The 22,651-nt window shown below is 57.8% G+C and overlaps 1 protein-coding gene across 1 annotated transcript; it reads right to left on the bottom strand.

Annotated features, from left to right (window-relative positions):
* LOC101878160 (START domain-containing protein 10) lies at positions 1 to 4,443 on the bottom strand. Its single transcript, XM_005144957.2, has 6 exons — positions 4,279 to 4,443; positions 1,176 to 1,323; positions 970 to 1,073; positions 754 to 871; positions 502 to 554; positions 1 to 213 (listed from the first exon to the last, which is right to left on the bottom strand). The coding sequence occupies exons 1-6, from the start codon at positions 4,441 to 4,443 to the stop codon at positions 1 to 3; spliced, it is 801 nt and encodes a 266-aa protein (XP_005145014.1).
* Between the last annotated feature and the right edge of the window lie 18,208 nt (positions 4,444 to 22,651).

Genomic DNA, 22,651 nt, shown 5'->3' with positions numbered 1-22,651 from the left:
TCAGGCCTCGTGGTCGCTGGTGCTCAGGTGGTCCTCGGGCAGCCCGGTCTCATCGATGTTCTCCAGTGAGTCTGCATGCTGCAGGGAGAGCTCAGCCAGGCTGACACTGGGCAGGGTGTTCTGCTCCGGGTACACCCAGGGCTTGTAGCCGGGGTCGTGCTTGCGCTTCCACTCTGGGTACTTCAGCCCGGCCTTGTAGATCTTCTTCATTGCCTGTGGGCAGAGTGGGACCAGCCCGTCACAGTGCACAGTGGGGATGGAGCCACCCTGCTCTGGGGGCACAGCTCCCAGCTCCCCCATTGCTTATCCTTCAGGGGTGCTTGGAGGGGATGGGGGCTGCTGGTGGCTTGGACCACACAGACCTGCGGGTCCCGGCTCACCCAGCACCCATCCTGCAAGCCCTGGGACACCAGCACCCATCCTGCCCTTACCTAGGGGCCACTTTGTGCCAGCTCACCCCTGATGCCCCCGCATCCCACCACCACCACAAACCCCGCTTACCTTTGGTGCCACAAACTGGGAGACGCGATTCACCACCCACTTTGGCAGCGACCCTGCAAGAGCCCAAAGCCCCATCACTCAGGCGATCTGGGCCCTGCACAGTGCCCTGTGCCAGACTCAGCACCCCCCAGCATTGATGGCTGTGCCCTGGGAGGGACCCCATTCTTCCCTGGGTTGCCCCCACCTCCCTGTGGTGATGGAGAGCCACAGCGGGTGAGCTCTGGGGGTACAATGGGGCAGGCTGGCACTCACCACGAGGGTCCACCTGGGTGAGATAATAGAGGACGCAGGCACTGGCGCCGTTTGCCTTGATGAGGTACCCTGTCTGCAGGGACACGGCTCTCACAAAGTCCTTCCGGGGGGGGTATTTCTGCAGAGAGACCCCATGCACCTCAGAGCCTGCCCCAGCCACTGCCCAGCCCTGCCTGTGCCTGCTGGCACCAGCACCGTGCCAGGGCTGGGGCTCACCGGGTGCTTGACGCTGTAGTTGATGATCATGTAATCATTGCCCAGGGGCAGCCAGGAGCGCAGGGTGACGAAATCCCTGTTCTTCAGTGGGCTTGGGCACTTCCCTGTGGATAGACCCTGTTACATCCCAACCCGTTGCCCCTCATGGCCCCACAGCCACACACGGTGCTGTGGGGTGAGGGAGGGGGTCCCCGGGGGCTGCTCACAGGAGTAGTATCCCACATCAGCATTCACTGTCAGGCGCCCGATGTCGTAGGTCTCAATCATGTTCGAGTCCCATTTCTTGCGGTAGTCGGTGTCATGCAGCACATCATAGAGGGTCTCAGCAGGGACGTCCTTGCAGGAGATACGAGTCTGGGGGATGACAGGGAGTGGGTCAGGGAGGCAGCACCCACCCCACAGCATGGAGCAGTGCCTGCCTGGGGAGGAGGGCTTCAGGCTGGTCCTGTGTATGGTGGCATGTCCCTGGGCTGTTATAAACCCATGTACACGTGTGCCATGGAGGATGCTCTGAACACACACGGTGCAGGGCATGCCCCAGCTTCATGACAGCCCATGGTAGACAGAGGGTATCCAGGGGGTAGAAGGACCCTCAAACAGAGCTGCATGGTGCTCCAGGCTCAGCTGCCTGGGTACCCCAAACCCAAACCTGTTCAAGCACAGGGATGCTCCTGCCCTGGCTGGGTGGTTTTGGTGAGGGGCCCAGCCCAGGGGCTTTGCTGGGGCCCCTGCTGTAACCGAAGCCATGGAGCTGCCCTACCCAGCAGCGAGTGCATTATTGATGAGCTGGCCGCCTGTTCCGCTCAGTGCTGGCAGAAGGAAGATGTCATCTGCTCCTCGTTAGAGGCCTTGCATCTTTGATGAGGTGCTCAGCACTGGCTAGTAACTGGAGATGCCCCTCTGAGCATGGCAGGTCCCATCAATCTCGGGCAAGCGTTCCCCGATGGCCCTGGTGGCAGCTCCTGCCCCATGTGCTGGACTTGTGCCCAGGACAGGCTTGGAGATGTGCTGCAGCCCCTGGGGTACCAGAGGCGAGAGTGTGGGAGCACCCAGACCCATGCTCTGAACCCCAGGCCCCAGCCTGTGCAGCTCAGCTCCTGCCTGGTATCTTCCATCCCATGTTTTGGGAAGGGTCCCAAACCCCTGCACCATGCCCAGGCCCTCTCCAGATAAAGGAAAAACCACATCCTTGCAATGAAGCAGGGTGATGGTGCTAAGACCCCCCCCCCCCCCCAAACCTGCCTGGGGCTTGGTGGTGGCAATGCAGGGTATAACTGTGCCCCTCTGCTGGGCTCTGTGTGTTTGAACCTGGCTGGACCTCATAAGGTTCCTGCCAGCCTGTCCAGGAGCAGCTTTGTCTCCAGCACATCAAACACTTCAGGGCTGCACACACTGCAGATGTGCTGATAGGGCACTCCCATCATCCCAGTAACAGGGTGGGATCCAGCAACTGTCCACCATCCAGACCCTGCACTGCTGACCCCCATGCTGTGAGCCAGGTGCTGAGCTGGTTTTCTACCCCTCTCATAATCCACTTCTTCTGTCCAGACTCACCAACGTGGTGATGAGGAGACTACGGGAGACCTTGCCAAAGGTTTCACTGAAGTCCAAGTGCAGGGCTTTAACTGTTCTCCCCATTCCCAGCCAGCCAGTCCTCTCCCTGCAGGAGTCAATCAGGCTGGTCTACCATGATTTGCCCTTGGTAGGTTCCTGCTGCTGTTACCACTGCCCTTGTCCTTCAGGACATGGCTTCCAGGAGGAATTTCTCCATCACTTTGTGAGGGATGGAGGTGACACAGCAGCGCATAGTGCCCTGGAGCATCCTTCTTGCCCTTCTGCAAGATGAAGGTGACATTCGCCTCTTCCCAGCTCTCAGGGACCTCCTGCGGTCACCAGGACTTTTTGGAGGTATTGACCAGAGCCCTGGTGAATCCTGCCTGGTCCTGTGCACTTGCTTGTGCCCAACTGGCCCAAGTGCTCCTGGATCCTAGCCCAAAAGCTCTTCCCTGGCTCACAGCAGCAAGGCAGCCCGTATTGCAGCTACACCTCTGTAAGGAGTGCTGCTCCTCCTCACCTTGCCCGTAGGGCCTCCATCCATGGCAGTACCACAGCCATCGTGTACCCAGCTCCACCTTGTGTCTGCCCAGCTGCAGGCACATGAGGTAGGCTGCCTGTTACTCTGTGTCCAGGAGAGCAGTGCAAGAGGCTCCTTCAATGTTCTGTACCACAGACACCCACCACCACCTCCCCATGCCCTTCAGGCCATAGCAACCTTTCCTTGACACTCCTAGTTGACAGCTCTCCTTGTCAAGTTGTCTGTCCCACAGGTAAGATGCTCCTGTCCTACTTCCTTGGGCAGATCCCATTCCTGTCCAGCAGCCCTGGGCCTCTGTGCCCAGGAAGGCCAAAACCCTGCCCATGACACCAGCCATGGAGTCACGGCTGCACTGACTCATAGGATTCTCCTACCCAGGGCTCACCCTGTAATGGGGTTCCCTTGCATCCCAGCATCCTGTAACCACTCTTGATGTACTCAGGGTCACTTGCCAGTGTCAGTGGTGCCATATAGAGGAGCATCTAGGTATAACAATCTGAGGGATGGCTGAACTTCATCCCAGATCCATTCTGGAAGTGAGGAAGGAATTCTTCACAATGAGGATGGTAAAACACTGGCACAGGTTGCCCAGAGGGGTGGTGGATGCGCCACCCCTGGAGACATTCCAGGCCAGGCTGGATGTGGTTCTGGGCAACCCGATCTAGTGGAAGGTGTCCCTGCTCACGGCAGGGGGTAGGACTGGATGACCTTTGAAGGTCCCTTCTAACCCAAACTATTCTGTGATTCTATGATCCAGCCCCTGGCAAACAACGAACACCCTGAGACTGCACATGGAGGCTCTTGAACTCCCCAAGATGCTCCTCCAGTGCGGGATGGCAGGGATGTGCTGCAGGACGGTGTGGCTGGGGGAGAGGCACCAGGGAGGCATTGCACCAGCCTGTCTCATGCCCAGGGGCTCCCAGCAAGGCCATCTCTATAACGTAATCGATCCTGGGGCCTTCCCTCCTGTGTCTGGATCAAGGGCAGCCGCAATGTGAGCCAACACGCGTGCATGGCAGGATGCTGCAGCGACATCCCAGCAGGTCGAGAGGCTAAAGCCACAGGGCAAGCAGTGAGAGCCTTGGGCAGAAACACACCCAGGCAGGCTGGGCCAGGGTGCTGCGCACCCTCAGGGTGGGCCAGCACCCAGGGACCCTCGGGTGCAGCTGGGGTAAGGAAGGGCTGCGTTCCCACAGCTGCAGGCATTTGCTTACCTTGATTTTCTGCACAGTGCAGCTTTCCTCCTGGCCCTGACTCCAGACGGTCACGCCAGCCTTGTTATACCGACAGTGCCAGCCCTCCAGGCTCTCGCACTGATCCCTGAAGGAGCTGAAGTCGGAGTCATCCGGGATATAAACCATCTCCCCTCCTCTGGACATGGGGCTGCGCTGCCGGACCCGGGGCGCGAGCACTTGGCTGCAGGCAGGCTCCTTCTGCCTCACCTCCCAGGAAACCCAGCTCTGCCCTTGAGCTCTGGGTGCCTGCTGCAGCTCACATCATCCTCCGAGCCCTGCGCCCGTGCCCCTGCGGTGGGCACCGGCGCTGCCCAGGCACCCAGGACGGGCAGAGGCAGCCCGGAGCAGGGGGAGGAAGGCTCAGCGCCTGCAGTTGTTATCGCAGCAGCCGGGAGCTCGGGTGTCTCCTCCGGCCGGCTCCCGGGATCACATTTCTCCCCGCGGGCTCTCAGCTCCTCTATTATTCATCAGGTAGCAGCTCGCAGGTGACTCGGCTTTCAGGGCCCTGAGAGCTGCCCCGGCCCCCCGAGCCCCCCAGCCCCGCAGGCCCCGCTCTCCCCTCGCTGCACGCTGCAATCTCTGTGCCTGACTTTGCAGCACCAGCTCGCTGATGGCATCAGCTGATCACCTGCCTGGAGCAGCAGCCGGGCCTCCAGCGGCAGCAGCATCAGCAGGATGTGGGCTAAGGGGGGGCCTGGCCTGTGGGATGAGGCCGCGGTCCAGTGCACAGCACCCTGCTGCTCAAGGTGCCCTGGGTCTGTGGGGGGGCTCCTGGCAGTGTTTGCAGATAGGGAGGTTGCCCCTTGCTGGGCTCAGCAGGATCCTGGTGATGCTGGCAGGAAGGGACCCCTGGGGTCTTTAGCTCACCCTGCTCCTTGGAGCAGAAACACCACCAGCACAGGGTAAGGTGACCCATGGCTTTAACCAGCTGTGTCTAGAAGGATGGACTTGCCCCACATCCCTGGCGGCATGTCCCACATGCACCACCTCCCTGGGAATAAAAAAGAGTAATTCCTGCTTGCCCTACCTGAAGCTGCAATCAGTGCCCCTTGTGCTTCATTACACCTCATTTTGCCCATTGTCCTTTATTACTCCCTACAGAAAGAGATGTCTCCATCTCCAGGTAGCTGCATGCTGGTGGATCCCAACCCACCCATCTTGCAGCCCCAACCCTGCCAGCAGCAATTTGCTGGTCCCTCTTCAGCTCCTAAACCCCTCCCAAACTGGCCGTTCTCTCAGGCTGCTGCCCCCACTCCTCCTCATGTCACTCAGGACACAGCTTGCCCCCTTTTTTTCAGCCTCTTGGCCAGGACTCTGGGTCCTGGTTTGTGTTGATCCAACTTTGGAGCCTCTTGGGGTCCACCTGGGCTGAGGCTCTGCATTTGCTGCACACCCATTCCTCCCACATTAGCCTCACCTGCAAGGCAAAGGTGCACCTCTTATCCAACCCCCTGATGATGATGTGGAACATGGCCCCAGCACTCAGCCTGGGGTACCCCACTTGGGACTAGCTGCCAGATGGGCATCAAGGCACAGGCAAAAAGGAAGGGTGACCAGGGTGAAAGCTGCAGCACTCACAGAGCCTTGCCTGGGGAGGGAGGCTGCCTGCAGCACCCCACACTGCAGCATGGTGGCTGAGCAGCTCCTTCATGCACACTCGCTCATCCTGGAGCTGTGTTTTGTGCCTTGGCCTGCTCTGGGTGCCATGGTCACCACCAGTGAGGCAGAGCTGCCAAGTGCCACGCTTGGCTGGAGAGCTGCTGCAGTGGGCAGGGAGCAGAGGATCCTGAGCTGGGGGTAGTGCAGAGCAAAGACCTTGGGGTGGCCTTGGGGCTGTGGAGCAGGGAGCAAATGAGGCCGGAGGGATTTGTGGTCCAGAGCTGTTCAACACCATTGCTGTAGTGTCCCATGGGGTGCACAGGAGAGTGTGGGAGCATCTGCATGCCTGTGTGTCCATTGCAAGCATGGGCAGTCACCCCAGCCCCTGTGAGACAGGCACAGCCTGGAGAGTCCATGTATGGATGTGTGGGGGAAGGTAGAACCCAAGCCTGGGGGCTTTGTAGCTCCAAAGCTCCGTGCGGTGAAAGGAATAAGGACACTGCAGTCCTGGGGATGGAGCAGCTCTGCTTGGCTGCATAGGAAGGAGCACACTGCTTGCGCAGCACCACTGAAGCATGAACCAGCCTTGCCTGGCCCCATTTCTCTCTGCACCTGACAGATGGAAAGTTTCTCTCCCTGGCTGGACAGGCTGATGGAACTAAAGGTGCTTTCCTCTCTTGTGCAGCACCCCTGGGTCAGTGTTCAGGCTGGACAACAGTGCAGCCACTCAAGAACTTGCTGGTCACCATCATGTCATCTGCAAGCCACCATCTGAGCTGAGCTGGGTTCCCATCACCCACTTGGCCTTGCAATCGCTCAGAGCTCAAGACAATCCCCTTTACCACTGTCCTTGGCCCTTTTGGACCCATGGTCTGGATCTGAGTGATGCTGCTGGGAGCCTGCACATCCCAAGGCAGAGAGAAGGCCTCTGTAGCAAATGTAAAGACACAGGTTAGTGTAACCCTGCCTCTGTCACCCATATTTAACTTCTATTCATAAACATTGACTATCAAACGTCCTGCCTTGAGTTTCCTGCCTGGAGTTTCCAGTCAGGCAATGGCTATCCAGGAGCAGTTTTATGGTGTGTCTCCAGATACAACAGCCCCATGTTTCCCATCCTCCATGGAGGAAGGGCTGCTGAACAGCACTGTCTGAACAAGGACTTTCTGGTCCCTTCCTCCTCCTCCTTTCATTCTCCAGGTGAAATTCCTAAACTCTGCAAGTGTCTTTGCAGACCCCAGAGGCAGGATGTGGGATTTGAGTGCTGGGAGTGGGGTTGCAGGGCTCTGATGTGGGTGTTCAGGGCTCCCTTAGTGAGCTTGGATGCCTCAGCAGGATGAGCTTCCAGCCTCTCCAGAGCTGCAGAAGAGCATCCAATCTCCTCTGCAGTGTGTGCTTCTGCTTCCTTCAAGACTCAGCTTCAAAATTGAAATGGAAAATGCTTTTCCCACAGAAAACGGTTCTGCTTTGGCTTTGTGCGAACCATGGTGCTCTCCTCAGGTACTTGGGTTTATCTGCTCGGGAATGAAGGAAAGAGATAGGAGGAAAAGCTGAGATGGCTGAGAGTTTCCTGGCCTGTAGGGACAGGCCAAGGGGAATGGCTTGAACCTGCCAGAACAGGGGAGACTGAGCTGAGCTCTTAGGCAGAAGCTCTTCCCTGTGAGGGTGCTGAGGCGCTGGCACAGGGTGCCCAGAGAAGCTGTGGCTGCCCCATCCCTGGCAGTGCTCAAGGCCAGGTTGGACACAGGGGCTTGGAGCAGCTGCTCCAGTGGAAGGTGTCCCTGCCCATGGCAGGGGTTGGAGCTGGATGAGCTTTAAGGTTCCTTCCAACCCAAGCCAGGCTGGGATTCCATTACCCCTTGATGTCAGGAGTCCCAGGACCTCAGGAACCACCCCAGATCCCAGGGGCGCAGCCCCCCCCCAGTTCAAACCCACTTCCCATCCCTGGGGAGGACAATGTCCCCGCACCGGCGACACCCGCAGGCCAGGGCCAGGCGCGCAGGGACCAGCCCGGGCTGTGCCGCCCTGTGCAGCCTGCAGCTCCCCGCTGGGTGTCACCAGTGCTCCACGGACCACAGCGGCAGGGACCAGGGAGAGGATGGGGAAAGGGATGAGCCGTGGAACAGGGAGCGGAGCGGGGCCGTGCCCGCGGCGGGGACAGCGCAGGGGTGACCGGTCCCCCCCTCCGCGCTAGTGTCACCAGCTCGCCCAGGGAGGTGATGGCTGAGGCTGGTTCTGACCTGGGCCATAGGAGCACAGAGTGGTTTGCGTTGGAATGGACCTTGCCGCTCATCCAGTTCTCCCCAGCAGAGGGGCAGGATCCCCTCCCGAGCTGCTGCTCACGCTCTGGGGGTGCAGCCCAGCACACGGGGGGGTTCTGGGCTCAATCGCACACTGAAGCCGGGTCATGGGGAGCTTCTTGTTACTCAACACCCCCAAGTCCTTCTCCTCAGGGCTGCTCCATTCAGTCTCCCCCAGCCTCTGTTTGTGCTGGGGATTACTCCAAGCCATGTGCAGGACCTTGCACTTGGTTCTTCGCAGGTTCCCACCTCTGCAGCCTGTCCAGATCCCTCTGGATCCCATCCCTTCCACACACAGAGTGGTGCAGATATGCTCTGTACATGTGCAGACATATGTGCCCATTGCAGCTGTTTTGATGTGTATCTTGACGCTCCTCAAAGGCCTCTCCTTAAGCACCCCATTCCCATTTCAAGTCCTGTTGGGAAGCATCCCGCTTCCCACTTCCCTCCTGCCACCGTCACTGCACCATGGCCCCACATTCCTCCTTTCCAGCTCTTCCTCTGCCCCATACTGCTCATTTGAGCTAAATCCTTCTGCAGCGATGGCAGCCAGCCTTGCGTCCCCTCTGTCTTGTGTGCCCTAGAGCATTGCCACACTGCCTGCAGCCACTCAGGGACTGTGTGCCAGCCCCCCCTGCCCAAACCCCATCTCTGCTCCACTACCCTTCTCCTAGCATGGCACACAGGGCTGTGGTACCCCACAGCTGCCAGGCCAGGGCTTGTTCGCACAGTGCCCCAGCCAGGTTTCAGTGTGATTTAAAAGGACTGTGAAAAATGTAGTTATTTTTCCCCCCTTTCAGCTGCAAGCCAATACTTGGGAAAGATGTTTAATTATCTTTGTCACCCTCCTAAATCTCTTTATGAAAGGGTTTGGCTGCAAATCTTCACATCATTTCAGAGTTATTGGCTAGTGCGGTGTGCAGCGGCATAGTAAATTAGCCTGTTGGAGCAGGCATGGGTGACCCCTTTGTGCTGTGCTGTGCTGCATCCAAGCTCATCACTACCCTGTGGCTGTGCCAGCATGGGGGACAGCAGGGAAGCCCCCTGCTTGCTTGGGGTTAGGGCTGGTGTCCCCTCCATGCATGGGCACCAAGTGGGCATCATGTCCCAGTGCATGCCCATCCCTGCACTGGGTAATGCCACAGGGTGGCAGCTTCCCTGGGGCCCAGGATCGTAGGATCATAGAATAAAATAGGCTCAAAAGACCTTTAAGATCATCAAGTCCAAGCTCTCCCAGCACTGCCAAGGCCACCACTAACCCATGGCACTGAGGGTCTTGTCTACACAGTGTGTGGACACTTCCAGGGACAGTGACTCCAGCACTGCCCTGGGCTGCAGTTCCCCATCAGACTTGTGCTCTAAAATGGATGAGACAGGATCCAGGGACATGGGACAGCCAGGGCCACCCCAGGGTGACCTACCCTGTATCATGAGGACCAGTGCTCTCTGTGTGGCATGGTACCCCCAGCACAGCCTTTAACCACCTCATACTAGATCCCAGGCGCAGAGGTTGTGGCCACAGACCAGGGAAGGATGGAGATGCACCAGCAGGATGCAGAGCAGGCACAACCACACTCCCCAGCCCCTCCTCTGCTGGGGGGCACAGAAAGGTGTTGCAGCCTCCAGTCCCCAAGCATCACCCATCACCCTCCATGCCCTAAGCTTCCTGTTCTCATGCAAAGCCAGGGCTGGGCTGGAGTCCTGAGATATGCTGGAACAAAACGCCACCTTCCCGATAATGCCTTTTATTGGACTAGGTGACACACAGGCTTTAGGGGATAGCGGGAGAATCCTCTCGGCTCATCCACAGAACGGATTTCCACAGCCCTCCCTGCTGCTTGTCAGTCCCTGAGGAGTTATTACCTCCCGACACATGGCTCTGTCTGCTGGGAGCTGAACGGGAATGGTGTCCCTGCCCCCTGCTTGCTGCTTCCAAAGATTACGGCGCCTTTGGATAAGCTCCTCGGAGCGCTGCTGCGGGAGCATCAGACAGGGGCTAATCACAAAATTAGCAGTGATAGAAAACCTGGTGGCAGGAACTTATCCATGGCTCAGGTTTGTGCTGCTCCCGCACCCGGCTTTAGGGAAAACTTCCCTGGGATCGCAGCACCAAACCCTGCTACATACGAGTGTTGTGAGGAGGTGGTGCTGCACGTGTGTGGTTGAGCATGGAGATGCAATGTGTGCGAACATGCCTGCATGTGTGTGCAAACACACACTGTGTTATACACACAGGCATCCATCCGTGTGTGCTTGTGCAGATTGCACAGTTCTAGACATGGACACATACACAGGGGTGTGCCTACACTCATGCACACATATGGAGACATGCGTATAGACAGATATAGCAGCCTTCCAGTGCCTAAAGGGGCTACAAGAAACCTGGAGAGGGTCTCTGGATAAGGGCATGTGGGAACAGGCCAAGGGGAATGGCTTTAACCTGCCACAACAGGGAAGACTGAGCTGAGCTCTTAGGCAGAAGCTCTTCCCTGTGAGGGTGCTGAGGCGCTGGCACAGGGTGCCCAGAGAAGCTGTGGCTGCCCCATCCCTGGCAGTGCTCAAGGCCAGGTTGGACACAGGGGCTTGGAGCAGCTGCTCCAGTGGAAGGTGTCCCTGCCAGTGGCAGGGGTTGGAACTGGATGAGCTATAAGGTCCCTCCAACCCAGTCCAGTCTGGGATTCCATGAGCACATGAATATGCTACATACACAATACACATGATGACACACTCACATCTACACTCACACACTGCACTTTGGAGCACAAACACACGTACCTACTACACATGCATGTTCCTCCACATGTGAACACACAGCACTGGAACAGCAGCACTGGACACCCTTAGGTGCTCCCCAGGCACCCTGTGCTGCACCCCGGGGCTGGCAGCGTGCTGGGGGGGGCAGGAGCCGTGCAGGGGTGATTAAAATGCACCGTTTGTTTTATTTAAGCTCAAGTGTCAGGAGAGTTACAGGGCACTGAGCTAGAAAATAGCATTTACACAGCCACCTCCTGCCACCCGAGCCCTGACCTTTGCAGACTTCATTAGCACCACACACATGGGTGCACATCCAGAGGGGAGGGAAGGGACGTCTCCCAACATGATGCCAGCACAGCCCCTCCATGGGACCCCAAAAGCAGTCTCTATGGGGTGACTGAGCCCCATGGGATGCAGCACCATAGCACAGTGGTGGTGGTGGCACTGAGGGCAGGGAGACATGGACCATGCTGGGATCCTCAGGGTGCTGCTGCACCCAGGGCTCTTGGGGCAGCCCCACTCAGCCATGGCCACATTTTGGGGATGGCTGGTCTAGACATAGCAAAGGTTGTTATGATTCCCTTTTCCCATTCCCTTTTCCTAACTCCTCCTTCTTCCCATAGCAGCTCTGGTGCTGCCAGGGATGTGTTTGCAATTAAAGCTCATTAATTGCTCAGAAACAACAGAGGCCCTGTGGCAATGTGGGGTGGTGAGTTCTGCAGGGGAAAGAGCCAGACCTGGCTGGTCCCTACATTCAAAGTAGTGGGGGGGGGGGGGGGGGAACAGGGATCTGCACTCACCTGGGGTGATGCAGGGATGAGCTGAGATCCATGGAGGCATCCGGAGCTGGCAGCAAAGGCTGTGGGATGTGTAACATGTGTGGGCATTGCCATGAATTCACCCACCCAGTAGCCCTGTGTGGATGTTTAACTTGAGTGCTGCCACATTGAGCTCTGAGCATCACACGGGGGGTCAAGACCCCTGATGCCACCTCATCTGGGGGATACCAGCCTCATCTTCCTCCCTGCAGCCCAGTGCTTTGCCATGGGGATGAAACAGGCTCTGCTTTGGGCAGACAGGAGCCGAGTGGGTGCTTCATTGCGGCTGTGTCCTATGCACGTCTTGAGCAGAGCTGGTGTGGGCTGAGCGGCTGTTCCCAGACCTTGGAAAAACAATAGCATTTGGTAGGAAGAGGGGGAAACCTTATCCTGGATTGAAATGATGCTTTGATTGGGAACAGATGCACGAGAGAATGGGAGGAGGCAGGTACCCGCATGGTTAGACATAGGGCCAGCCTCCAGCCTGCTGGTGGGCCCTGGCTGCAGGGAACTGAAGTAAAGAGTCCCTGGAGGTGGCTGGTGCTTGGCTTCCTGATGCCTTGCCTGCTCCAGGGCTTCCGGGATGGATGTGGGTCTGCCTGGGCAGGCAGCAGGCACTGGAGCTGGGGAAGGATGCACTGGTACATGGGATGTGTCTGGCTGCTGGATGAGGGATGCTGTGAATGGGTGTGGGCATCACTGCTGGGGATGAGCTGATCCCTGGCTGGGGGGGGGGGGGGGGGGGGGGGTGGGGCGTGAGGGGGGTTTCACTGGAATCAGGGATTCATGTGGAATGTGCTCTGCTGTACTGGGAGGAGCTGCAAGCTGGGAATTGTCCTGCCAGGGGGGATGTGTGATGCCGAGCCCCATGGCCAGCTTGGAGTTCTGTGGGACCAGCACAAGAAACGCTGTGGGTAGCACAGTGTGGCCTCCTCCTCCTCTTCCTCTTCTGTCTCCTCCTCCAGTGCTGCCTGTGGGGCCCAGCAAGACCAAGGGCCCAGCTCTGGAGGCTGAGGCCAAGGGCACAGATGAAGATAAAGACCAGTCATGCTGAAACCCAGGGCTCCCTGTCTGCACAGAGGCTGCTGCACACGGGGCTGGGTTCTGGGTGCTGCCAGACATGCTCTGGGCATGCTGCTGTCAGGGGGAGGTGGAGAATGGCTCAGCAGGGCCTGACCCCTGCCTTGGCTCTGCCTCCATCCTCTCTGGTTCTCATGCTCGCCCATAGAATCATAGAACAGTTAGGGTTGGAAAGGACCTGAAGATCATCCAGTTCCAATCCCCCTGCCATAGGACCATGGTACTGGCCCCTCTGCCAGGCAGGAGGGTGCAGGAATGTGCAGAGCTTCCCACTGCTGGGTCTGGTCTTGGATGGGCAAGAACATCCTGCCACGGCAGTGGGGAAGAAGAGGACACCTGCCTGCCCTTTGGAGACCCCCATATCCCCTGGTGAGACTTGCAGAAGCTCATCACCCACCCCCAAGGAGGTACAAACCTTTTCCTCCTTAAGAGCCAGCTCACAGCAGTGGGAGACAGCTCTGCCTTCAGGGATGCAGAGCTCAGTGAGCTTCCCTGAGAGGCTGCAGACATCAGCTCAGCCCCATGTCACCCCACTGCCCCTCCACGCTCTGCCCCAAGGCTCACTGACTGCAGGACCCAGGCTGGGAAACAGCAGGGGCATCCAGGGAATACTTATGTGAGCCAGAGCATTGGGGTGCTGGGCACCCTGGGAAGCTGGCATTGGGTCCATCCTGCCTGGGGAGGTACCGTGCCTGGGTACCAAGCAGCACCAGCAATGATGGAAGATGCCTGTCCTGTTTTAGCGCTTTCCCTGGCACTGCTGCCTCTGCCCATGATTGCCACCGGGGCTGGGTCCCCCCCCCCCATCCTCCAGAGAAGATCCGTCGGGAAGCAGTCGTCAGGCGCCCGCTGCGGAGCGGCGCTTTTCTTCTCTAATCTTCTTATTTCATTTTAGCATTTACAATACAGGCAGCCGGTAATCCTGACATCAAACACGCCACGCACGCTTCGAGCTGCACCGACGTCAGGCTGCGCCCGCGCTGGCAGGAGCTGGCAGCTCCGACGTCTCCAGATAACACACACAAGACAGACAAGGAAAGCGGATCTGCCAGCGTGATGAGCAGCACCGGGTGCTGTAGCCCCCGGAGCCCTTCCCCAGGGGGTACACACAGGGGTGCTGGGTGCAGGACCCATGGGTGCCTCTGGAACTGTGCTGCACTGTTCAGGTCAGGTTGTGTCTCTAGGGAGAGGCTTGAGTCAAAGTGATCCAAGGTGGCAGCCCAGGGGACAGGCACAGAGCTGGGAGATCCCATTAGTGCCCACTCAGCTGTATTCCTTCTCCTTGGAGCTGCACATGTCTCTGGGGCAATGGTGACATGGATGCTGGAGGCTCTTCTCAGCCGTCACCTTGCTGGAGCATTCTTTGGTGATGGGGCATGGCAGCTGAACCTTGGCTGGGGTACCTGGGTCTGATGGGGGTGCAATGGGGCTGTGCAGGGCCATGGCACCATGGCCCATGTGGGGCTGGCTGCAGAAACCCAAGGGCTGGGCAGTCAGTGGGGCTCATGTGTCCCTCTGCTCCCCTGTCACCAGTTCTGTGTTGGACACCATCAACTAGGACAGAAATTCCAGTGGCCAGGGAAACACCTCCCTGCTCCCACATGGAGCGGTGCAACACTCATCTCACCATGGTGAGAGACCCACAGTGTCCCAGAGCCCCTGGGCCGTCTTTTCTTCCCCAGCTCAGTGTCCAGCACTGAGATTCCAGCTGCTGAGGATTCCTGGAGTGTTCTTGGAGCTGGGACTGGGGAGAAGGGGATGAAGGGCACAGAGAGGCAGAAGAACCTGAAGAATCATTTAACCCATCCTCAGGCCCCAGTGAGGATGGGACACCCACCCAGCTCCCTCTTATGGGTGGTTTCAGAGGGTACCCCAAGGTTTCATCATGGCAGAGCATCCTAGTGCCCTGTGCTGGGGTGGTGCCCTGCGCTCATGCAGTGTTACCATCCTGTTCCTCAGCCCACATAGGACAAATGAGCTCCACCAATGCCATGCTCTGCCCAGCACTGACAGTGCCAAGGGATGTGAGGGATGACAGCCCATTGAGGAGGGCAATGGCTCGTGTCCCTGTGCAAACCTCAGTCCCTGCCAGCCCATCCTTGGGGTGCCTGCATGGGGCCTGGCGGCTGGTGGGGCTCGGCCTGCTGGGTTGCACCCCCAAAGGAATAGTCTCAGGTCTAATCTGTGTCTTGATAGCTGGGATTTAATCATCCCTGAAGTAAGCAGCTTGCTGGGTTTTTTTTTCTCCTAAGGCAGAGAAGAGCTGCGACTCCATAGGAATTAATTTGCCTAATTAGGGTCTTTGGGAAGCTCTCCCCCGTGTGCTTCCCAGTGTGGGGATTTGAGGGCTTGGGGTCGCAGGGCTGAGCCTCGTGGGGTGCTGCCCAGAGCTCTGATACCCCCCAGTGCAGACAGCACTGCCCCAAAGCCCTGCAAGGACCAACCTGGGATGCAGATGTTGGGCATCACCCGGATGCCCATTAAGGTGGTGGCACCCAGTGGGTGCTGAGTGTGGCTGGGCACGGGTGGTGTGGGGCAGGGGGCCAGCTGGGGGGCGCGGGAGCAGGCGACTGACAAGGAAGATGAATGGTTTTAATCACACCGCTTACAGGGCACCATCTGAAGTTTCGTGTAAGTTATGATAGCGACAGTTTGCACGAAAATTGTATTTCCAGGCTTCATTGACTGGCTTAATGAGAATCTTTACATGTCAGATATTAAATTAAGAAATTAAAGAGCTGTTTCGGTGTGTATAGACTCCTTTCCCTCGCACTGAGCTGCTTCTTCCAGATCAATCAGGAACGTGCCTCTAGAAAAGATGGGAGAAGCCTTTGATTTTCTGTCACTGGGGAAGTGAATCTAATACGCGTTGGCACCTAATTCATGTTTTATTAAAAGGTATGAGGTGGATGATACCGGCCCCTGCCTCTGCCACTGCCCTCCCTCTGCCTCCCCTGCTCCAGGAGGAGGGAGCATCCCTGGCTCCACCATCCTTGGGTCCCCGTGCAGCCCAGCTGTCACACTGCATCCCAGTACCAGCATTGCAGGGCTCAGGTGATGCTGAGCACTGAGAAGGTGCAGGGGTTTGCTCTGTTAGCCAGAGGTTAAGATCAATTTGGAAAACTCCCACGTTGGAATCACTAGGATGAAAAATATTGCTGCTCTCCTGTGTTGTATCCCAGATTGCATTTCTGTACTGGCCGAGTTTGACCTGAATTCAAGGATTGTTTCAGTGTTCCCTCAGATTTTGTGGGAAATTGTACTTGGCAAACAATTCAAGAGTAGGTGGGGAATGGGGAAGGTGTCCCAGCCATGGGGAGGGACTGGAATGGCTGGAGAACATGGAGCGAGCAGGCTCTCAGGCATGGTGAGAAGGAGTCATGCACCAGAGCAAGATGGAGGCAGTGGATCACTGAACGCTACTCCATGGATACTGGAGATAAACACCCAGTACAGGGATGCTGGAAGGTAACTCATGGGGCAGGGACATCCAGGAACACCAGAGATCAGTGCCTCAGGGTGAGGGCATCCACAACATAACCCGGGGATGAATGCCATGCCACCATTCAGAGGCACACAGGGACACTGGAGATAACCTGGGGTAAGGACATGATGGGACAGGGCAGATAAGATGGAGACACCTGGGATGTGCCCCCATTTCCTGACTCACCTGGGCCCTGAAACTTGCCATGGAGGAACCTGGAGCCATCCTGGCCCCTGCCACCATCTCGTGTCCCCACGAAGGGGACAGGGGCATCACGCTCTCTCTGGCTGGGACAGCCTTGGCTCTCAGTGTGTCTGGATGGAGTCCTGCTGCCTGGATGCCCCTCGAGTCCCCTCACTGCATCTCCACCTTGTGAAGTCACAGGCGAGGAGGGGAAGGCATTGCTGTTGCAAACCGTCTGTCACAGCAAGAAGGATCACACCTCAGGGGCCCTGAGCGTGCCATCCATCTTCACCTCCCCACGCTGGCCCCGGCTTCTCCTTGTGCAGGGAAACTTTGAGTAAACAGCTTAATTTGGCACTAATATGAGCAGAGACATCGTTCGTGGTGTCAACCATTGATTTGTGTCCTTACGGCCCCATCAATCCTTTGGGCTTTTTTCATGTTTTGATATTACAATCAGAAGGGATAAGCCTCCCAGCAGCTCCAGGCTGAGCTCGCTGTGCCTGTCCCCAAGCACCATGGCCAGGACCCCATGTCCACACAGGAGCCTAGTCCTGGTGCCATGAACCTTGTACCCACCTCCACTTGCAGTGTTACTCCCATGGACGTACTGCAAAGGGGGATACAGAGGTAGCTGGAGCCATGGTGATCCTTGCAATGAGGACTGGTTACTGGGATAGAATTGTAGAATGGTTCAGGTTGGAAGGGACCTTAAAGCTCATCCAGTTCCAACCCCTGCCACAGGCAGGGACACCTTCCACTGGAGCAGCTGCTCCAAGCCCCTGTGTCCAACCTGGCCTTGAACACTGCCAGGGATGGGGCAGCCACAGCTTCTCTGGGCACCCTGTGCCAGCGCCTCAGCACCCTCACAGGGAAGAGCTTCTGCCTTAGATCCAACCTGAACTTCCCCTGACTGAGGATACCCTGAGGACCCTTCCCCAGCAGGACCAGGATGGGGTCAGGACCAGGATCGAAGGATGCTGTTATCCCCAGCAATGTCGAGGCTGGCCAAGGTGCTGTCACAGCCGGCCCTGGCAGCCAGGCCCCCTGCTGCCCGTGCCTAAATGCCTCATTAAAGTGATCGGCGGGGGGGTGCTGAGCTGGGCTCTAATCTGGCTCTTGCCATTCATTTGTCCAGCATCGCAGGCAGTGGGGAAGGTCCTTGGATCTTTAATTACGCCGAGGAAAGCAGCGGGCACAGCAGGGAGGAGGAACCGCTGCGGGCATCGCGCAGGCAGCGTCAGGATAACAGGAAAATGTTTCCTGCTCTCGGGAGCTCCGGTCAGCACAAGGGACCTTTCCCGTGTGATGTCGTGGCCAGCCAACCCATCCCCTGCCTGCACAGTGACTGCACCCTCGGCTGGCATTGCCCCTTCCTCCCCTTCCTCTTCCTTCTTCTCTTCCTCCCTAGTGGTGCATTGACAACTCCAACCCTGCTGGCTTCCTTCCTGCTCCTCCTGGGCTGCGAGATAGGATGGGAGCTCAGCCCTGGGGACATGGAGGTGGCTGGGCACACTGTGCACACCTCAGTGTGTGCAGCTTGAAGGTTTGGGGGCAGCCCCCACTCTCTGGGCAGGTTTTGGGGTCACAGCTCAGTCAGGGCAATCCAGAGTCCCTGAATGGTAAAACCATAGGGATGTGCTGGTACCTTGTGTGTGCTCCCTGCCTGCAAATGCACGTAGGATGGAGGCAATGGGTGTGACCCAGCCTTGAGCACTGCCAGGGATGGGGCAGCCACAGCTTCTCTGGGCACCCTGTGCCAGCGCCTCAGCACCCTCACAGGGAACAGCTTCTGCCTAAGAGCTCATCTCAGTCTCCCCTGTTCTGGCAGGTTAAGGCCATTCCCCTTGGCCTGTCCCTACAGGCCCTTGTCCCAAGCCCCTCTCCAGGTTTCCTGCAGCCCCTTTAGGCACTGGAACTGCTCTAAGGTACCCCCGGAGCCTTCTCTTGTCCAGGCTGCCCCAGCCCAGCTCTCTCAGCCTGGCTTCAGAGCAGAGCTGCTCCAGCCCTCACAGCAGCTCCATGGCCTCCTCTGGCCTCACTCCAACAGCTCCACATCCCTCTTGTGCTGCTGCCCCAGAGCTGGATCAGGGCTGCAGGGGGGGTCTCCCCAGAGCACAGCAGAGGGGCAGGATCCCCTCCCTGAGCTGCTGCTCACACTCTGGGGGTGCAGCCCAGCACATGGGGGGGTTCTGGGCTCAAGCACACACTGAAGCCAGGCCATGGGGAGCTTCATGTATATGCAAAATGCACGTGTGTGTGTGTACATGTGCATTCTGAACCACTGTGTGTTCTAGCATGTGGGTGTATTTCTCCATTGTGAATGCTCCCAGAATGAAGGCTGTGTGTGTCTATGTTATGTATGCATGTTCAGTGATATGCATGCAAGGATACAGGCTGTGTTTGCACACATACATGTGTGTAGCTCACTGCTGCATGCACATACATGTACATGTGCTCCTGTGTGTGACTGCTCAACACTGCAGGATACACTGCGTGTGTGTGCTGAGCTGTGCAGTGCTTGTTTGTGCTGTGGGAGGGGGCTGGAGGATGCTATGTGCTTGACAGGGCTCCAAAGAGCAAGTGACAGCAGGATAGGAAGTGAGGAAAGTCAAACAATTATCCCTGCCCTGTGTGCAGAGCCGTCCTGCTCCGCCACGGTCATTAGCAGGCTGTCATGTCCTGCACTGACATGCAGGGATCAGCACCTGGCACACAATGAGGTGCTTGAGGTGACAGGCAGGGACCATGGTGGGAATGCTGCCTGCACTTGCCCATGTGCTCTGCCTGGCTGCTGCCCCTAGTCCCCTCAACCCATGGGGTGATGCTGCACCCAGGTGCTCAGGGAGGCTGGGTGGTGCTGTGCAGCTCTCCCTGCTACCCCCACTGGCTGCAGAGCATGCTGTGGGGATGCAAAGGCTCACTAGAGGGATGCAAATGCTCTTCCACCAGCCCTGTGCTGATGGGGGGACCCTCCAGCCCCAGGTGTGCCCCCGGGGCTGGCTGCAGCCTGAGTGACAGCCTGTCACAGTAATGAGCTCTGATGCCAGGAGGATGGCTGACACCCGCAGCCACCTCCTCGGGCCATCCCCAAGGACTCGCCACCATCAGCACTGCTGGGGGGGCTCACCCTGATGCCGTCCTTCCTCCTCAACACCCCTGGAAAGCTGCCTGGGTTTGCCTGGCCCCAGCAGTTTTGAGGTGCCTATGGGCTCCAGGAGATGCAGCCTCACTGCCCATGCTCCCTAGTGCAGGGTCACGCTGTGTGCTGCCTGCCCAGACTATGCCCTATGGAGCCTCTCCTGTCTAGACCCAGCCACCCTGGACAGGACAGAAGGAGATGGAGAAAGGCCGAGCGTGGCCATGGCTGCAGAGGAGGGTGTGCTCTGAGCACTCCGCACTGATTTTGGAGCAGCCTTTTCATGTCATAGCATCATCCTCCTGCCTCTGCACCATTTCTGGAGCACCCTCCTGCCTCTATCCCAACCCTACCATTTCTGGAGCATCCTCCTGCCTTGGCCCATCATTTCTGGAGCATCCTCTGTAGTTCCTCTGCGTCACTGCAGCTGTGCCCTGGAACCATCTCAGGTTCCTGCCTCCAGCCTTTTCAATAGCAGGGGGGCCTTATTCCACATTTACCTGTCTCTTATCTCTCTCCCTTCCTCCCACCTCCCCCCTTCCTCACTCCTTGAAGACACACTCCTAATCCACTTGTTAACTTATCCCTTCATCTAAACCCAATATGGAGCTGAATGCTGGAGGTAATGAACTGATCAATTAGATAGAGAACTGCCTGTGCTGATGGCAGTGCACCTGCAGCGCGGCTCCCCAGCACCCATCCCGCACCCAGCCGTGCACACCCAGCTACATCCCATGCTCACATGAACCCACACACACACTGTACGCCTGCACAATGCTTTCTGGAGGGTGCTGAGCACCAACGCATCCTCTTCCTGCCCTGGTTTGCTCAAGGACACATCTGCAAGGGACAGGCTGACCATGGGGAGGTGGCAGCTCATGAGGATCATGCCCAACCTGCCTGCCCTGCTTCAGGGGCACAGGCAGTAACCCCAGCCCATGGCCCTGCTGTCCCCCAGCCCAGCCTGGATGTGGGCAGGGGATGGGGCAGTACCAGGCACCTCACCACCATGCTGGTGCTGTGTGACACTATGACATGGTCTGCAAAGCTGTGCATGCTCCACATCCTACCTGGGGGCTCCTGCACCCTCATGTCCCCCCTTGTCTCCAACCCTGCCCCCAGGGTGCTGCTGTGCCTGGGTGCCCCCAGCATCCCAGAGCATGAGGTGGGATGCTGAGCGTGGGGGGTGCCAGCACTCAGGAATGGGGGGACAGGCAGGGCTGCCAGGGAGGCAGGCGACGTGGGGAAGTAAATAATGCAGCAAACCCATGTCTGCCAACCCCCTCCTCCACGGGCTTTGAAAAGCAACACATTACCCTGATCTCCAGACATGAGTTTTTGTCACCAAACAGGGTGATGAGGAGACTTTGAAGCAAATACAAACACCGGGAAAGGGAATACATAAGAAGAGAGTCGCGTGTTCTCTTCAGAAAACAATTGTGGTGTCAACTACGCGGTGCAGCTCGACGGAGGGGGAGCTGCTAACCAGAGCCTGACAGCCCCGAACACCCCGGAATCAGCCTCAAAATCAGGAATCCTCCCTCCGCTGTCAGTGCCCTGGAGCCTTCCCTGCTCCTGGATGCAAGATGCCCCTTCCCCTCCTCCCCTTGTACCCCGTGTTGCCCCCATCCCTTTGCCCCAGTGAGTCCCTGTAGTGGCGTTGCCATCCCGGCTGGGGACACAGCACCCCTGAGCCCTTCTGCACCCGCTTGTGCTTTACATGCTTGTTGTCACCTATAAACACAAGCCTTGCACTCACATTCTTGCACCCTGCATGCTTGCACACCCTGCACAGCTCTCACAGTTCTACAGGCACACCCTGCACAGCACTCACACCTTGAACATGCCCCCTGCTCTGTGCATGTACTCACACCTTGCACAAACACTCACACCCTGCACAGCACCCACACCTTGCATGACTTGCACACTTCCCCCTCCCACTGTCCTACACATGTCCTACCTGTGTGTTCTCCTTCTCCCTGACATCCTCCTTGAAGCAGCATAAATAAGTATATATCTGTATATGTATATAAAGGCAGTGCTATATATAGCTTAGAAGATGTTATCACTGTGTGGCAGGTCCCTCTGTGCCTGACAGATTTCACTTGGGCATTTAAGGTGCTTTGCTAATTCTGGCAGGATTTGGGCAGGTTCCTTGGAGCGGGGCCCACGTGTGTCCTCATGGAGCTCAGGACAGCCCTGGGAGCCCAGCTTCCTTGAGGAGCCAGGGAAGGGCTGACCCCAGGGGCTAGCACTGGGGGTGTCTCCATGTGGGGATCCTGGGGGGTACCTTTGTATAGCACACAGCTGCCTCCTCACCTTCAGATGCTCTGCACTGCACTACTGCCCCAGGCACTCTTGCAGCACATGCACACTCACCTGCACAAGCACTGCACCCTGCTCACTCTCACCCCTGCACACTCTTTCTCTGCTCATACTCACCCTTGCACAAGTGTTCCCACCCTGTTCACACTCACTGTGTGCACCCCTCGGGCCCTGCATGCTTTGCACACTTACACCTTGCACACTGGCTCAGGTGTGCACTCATGGCCTGTGTCTGCTCACACCCCTCCTGTACTTCCACACCTTGCTCGTGTGCTCAGCAACTGCACATCTGCTCATGCCTGCGTGCTCTCCCTCGTACTCCTCCTCGTGCCCTGCACACGTGCATGCTCAGAGGTGCCTCCCTGGCACGACCACACTTCAGCATCCCCCAAACACGCTTCTTCTCATCCCTGTGTCTCCAGGAATGTCTCACCCCTTCCTGTACTCCCAGACCCCAAACCTTGCTCATGACCCCCACTCATGGGGGTATGTGGCAGACCTGGGCATGTCAGCTCACCCCCTGCATCCCTGCAGACACCTGTCCCCATTCTCTCCTTCCCACTCTGCTCATCCGCCATCCATCCCTCTGTTCACCCCTCCATCCATGCATCCATCATCCACCCCTCCATCCATCCATCCATGCATCCATCATCCACCCTTCCATCCATCC

Source organism: Melopsittacus undulatus, chromosome 10 (genome assembly GCF_012275295.1).
Source record: "Melopsittacus undulatus isolate bMelUnd1 chromosome 10, bMelUnd1.mat.Z, whole genome shotgun sequence".
Taxonomy (NCBI): domain Eukaryota; kingdom Metazoa; phylum Chordata; class Aves; order Psittaciformes; family Psittaculidae; genus Melopsittacus; species Melopsittacus undulatus.
Note: the sequence above shows the minus strand (reverse complement) of the source record. Positions and strands in the feature narration are given on the sequence as shown.

Bases quoted from the DNA above. Each gene is read 5' to 3' on its own strand.
- LOC101878160 (XM_005144957.2), bottom strand. From the start codon at position 4,443: ATGTCCAGAGGAGGGGAGATGGTTTATATCCCGGATGACTCCGACTTC. The intron at 1,074-1,175 runs GTGAGCAGCCCC...GTCTATCCACAG, and splicing joins TGATGTGGGATACTACTCCT to GGAAGTGCCCAAGCCCACTG. The intron at 872-969 runs GTGAGCCCCAGC...GTCTCTCTGCAG, and splicing joins ACTACAGCGTCAAGCACCCG to AAATACCCCCCCCGGAAGGA.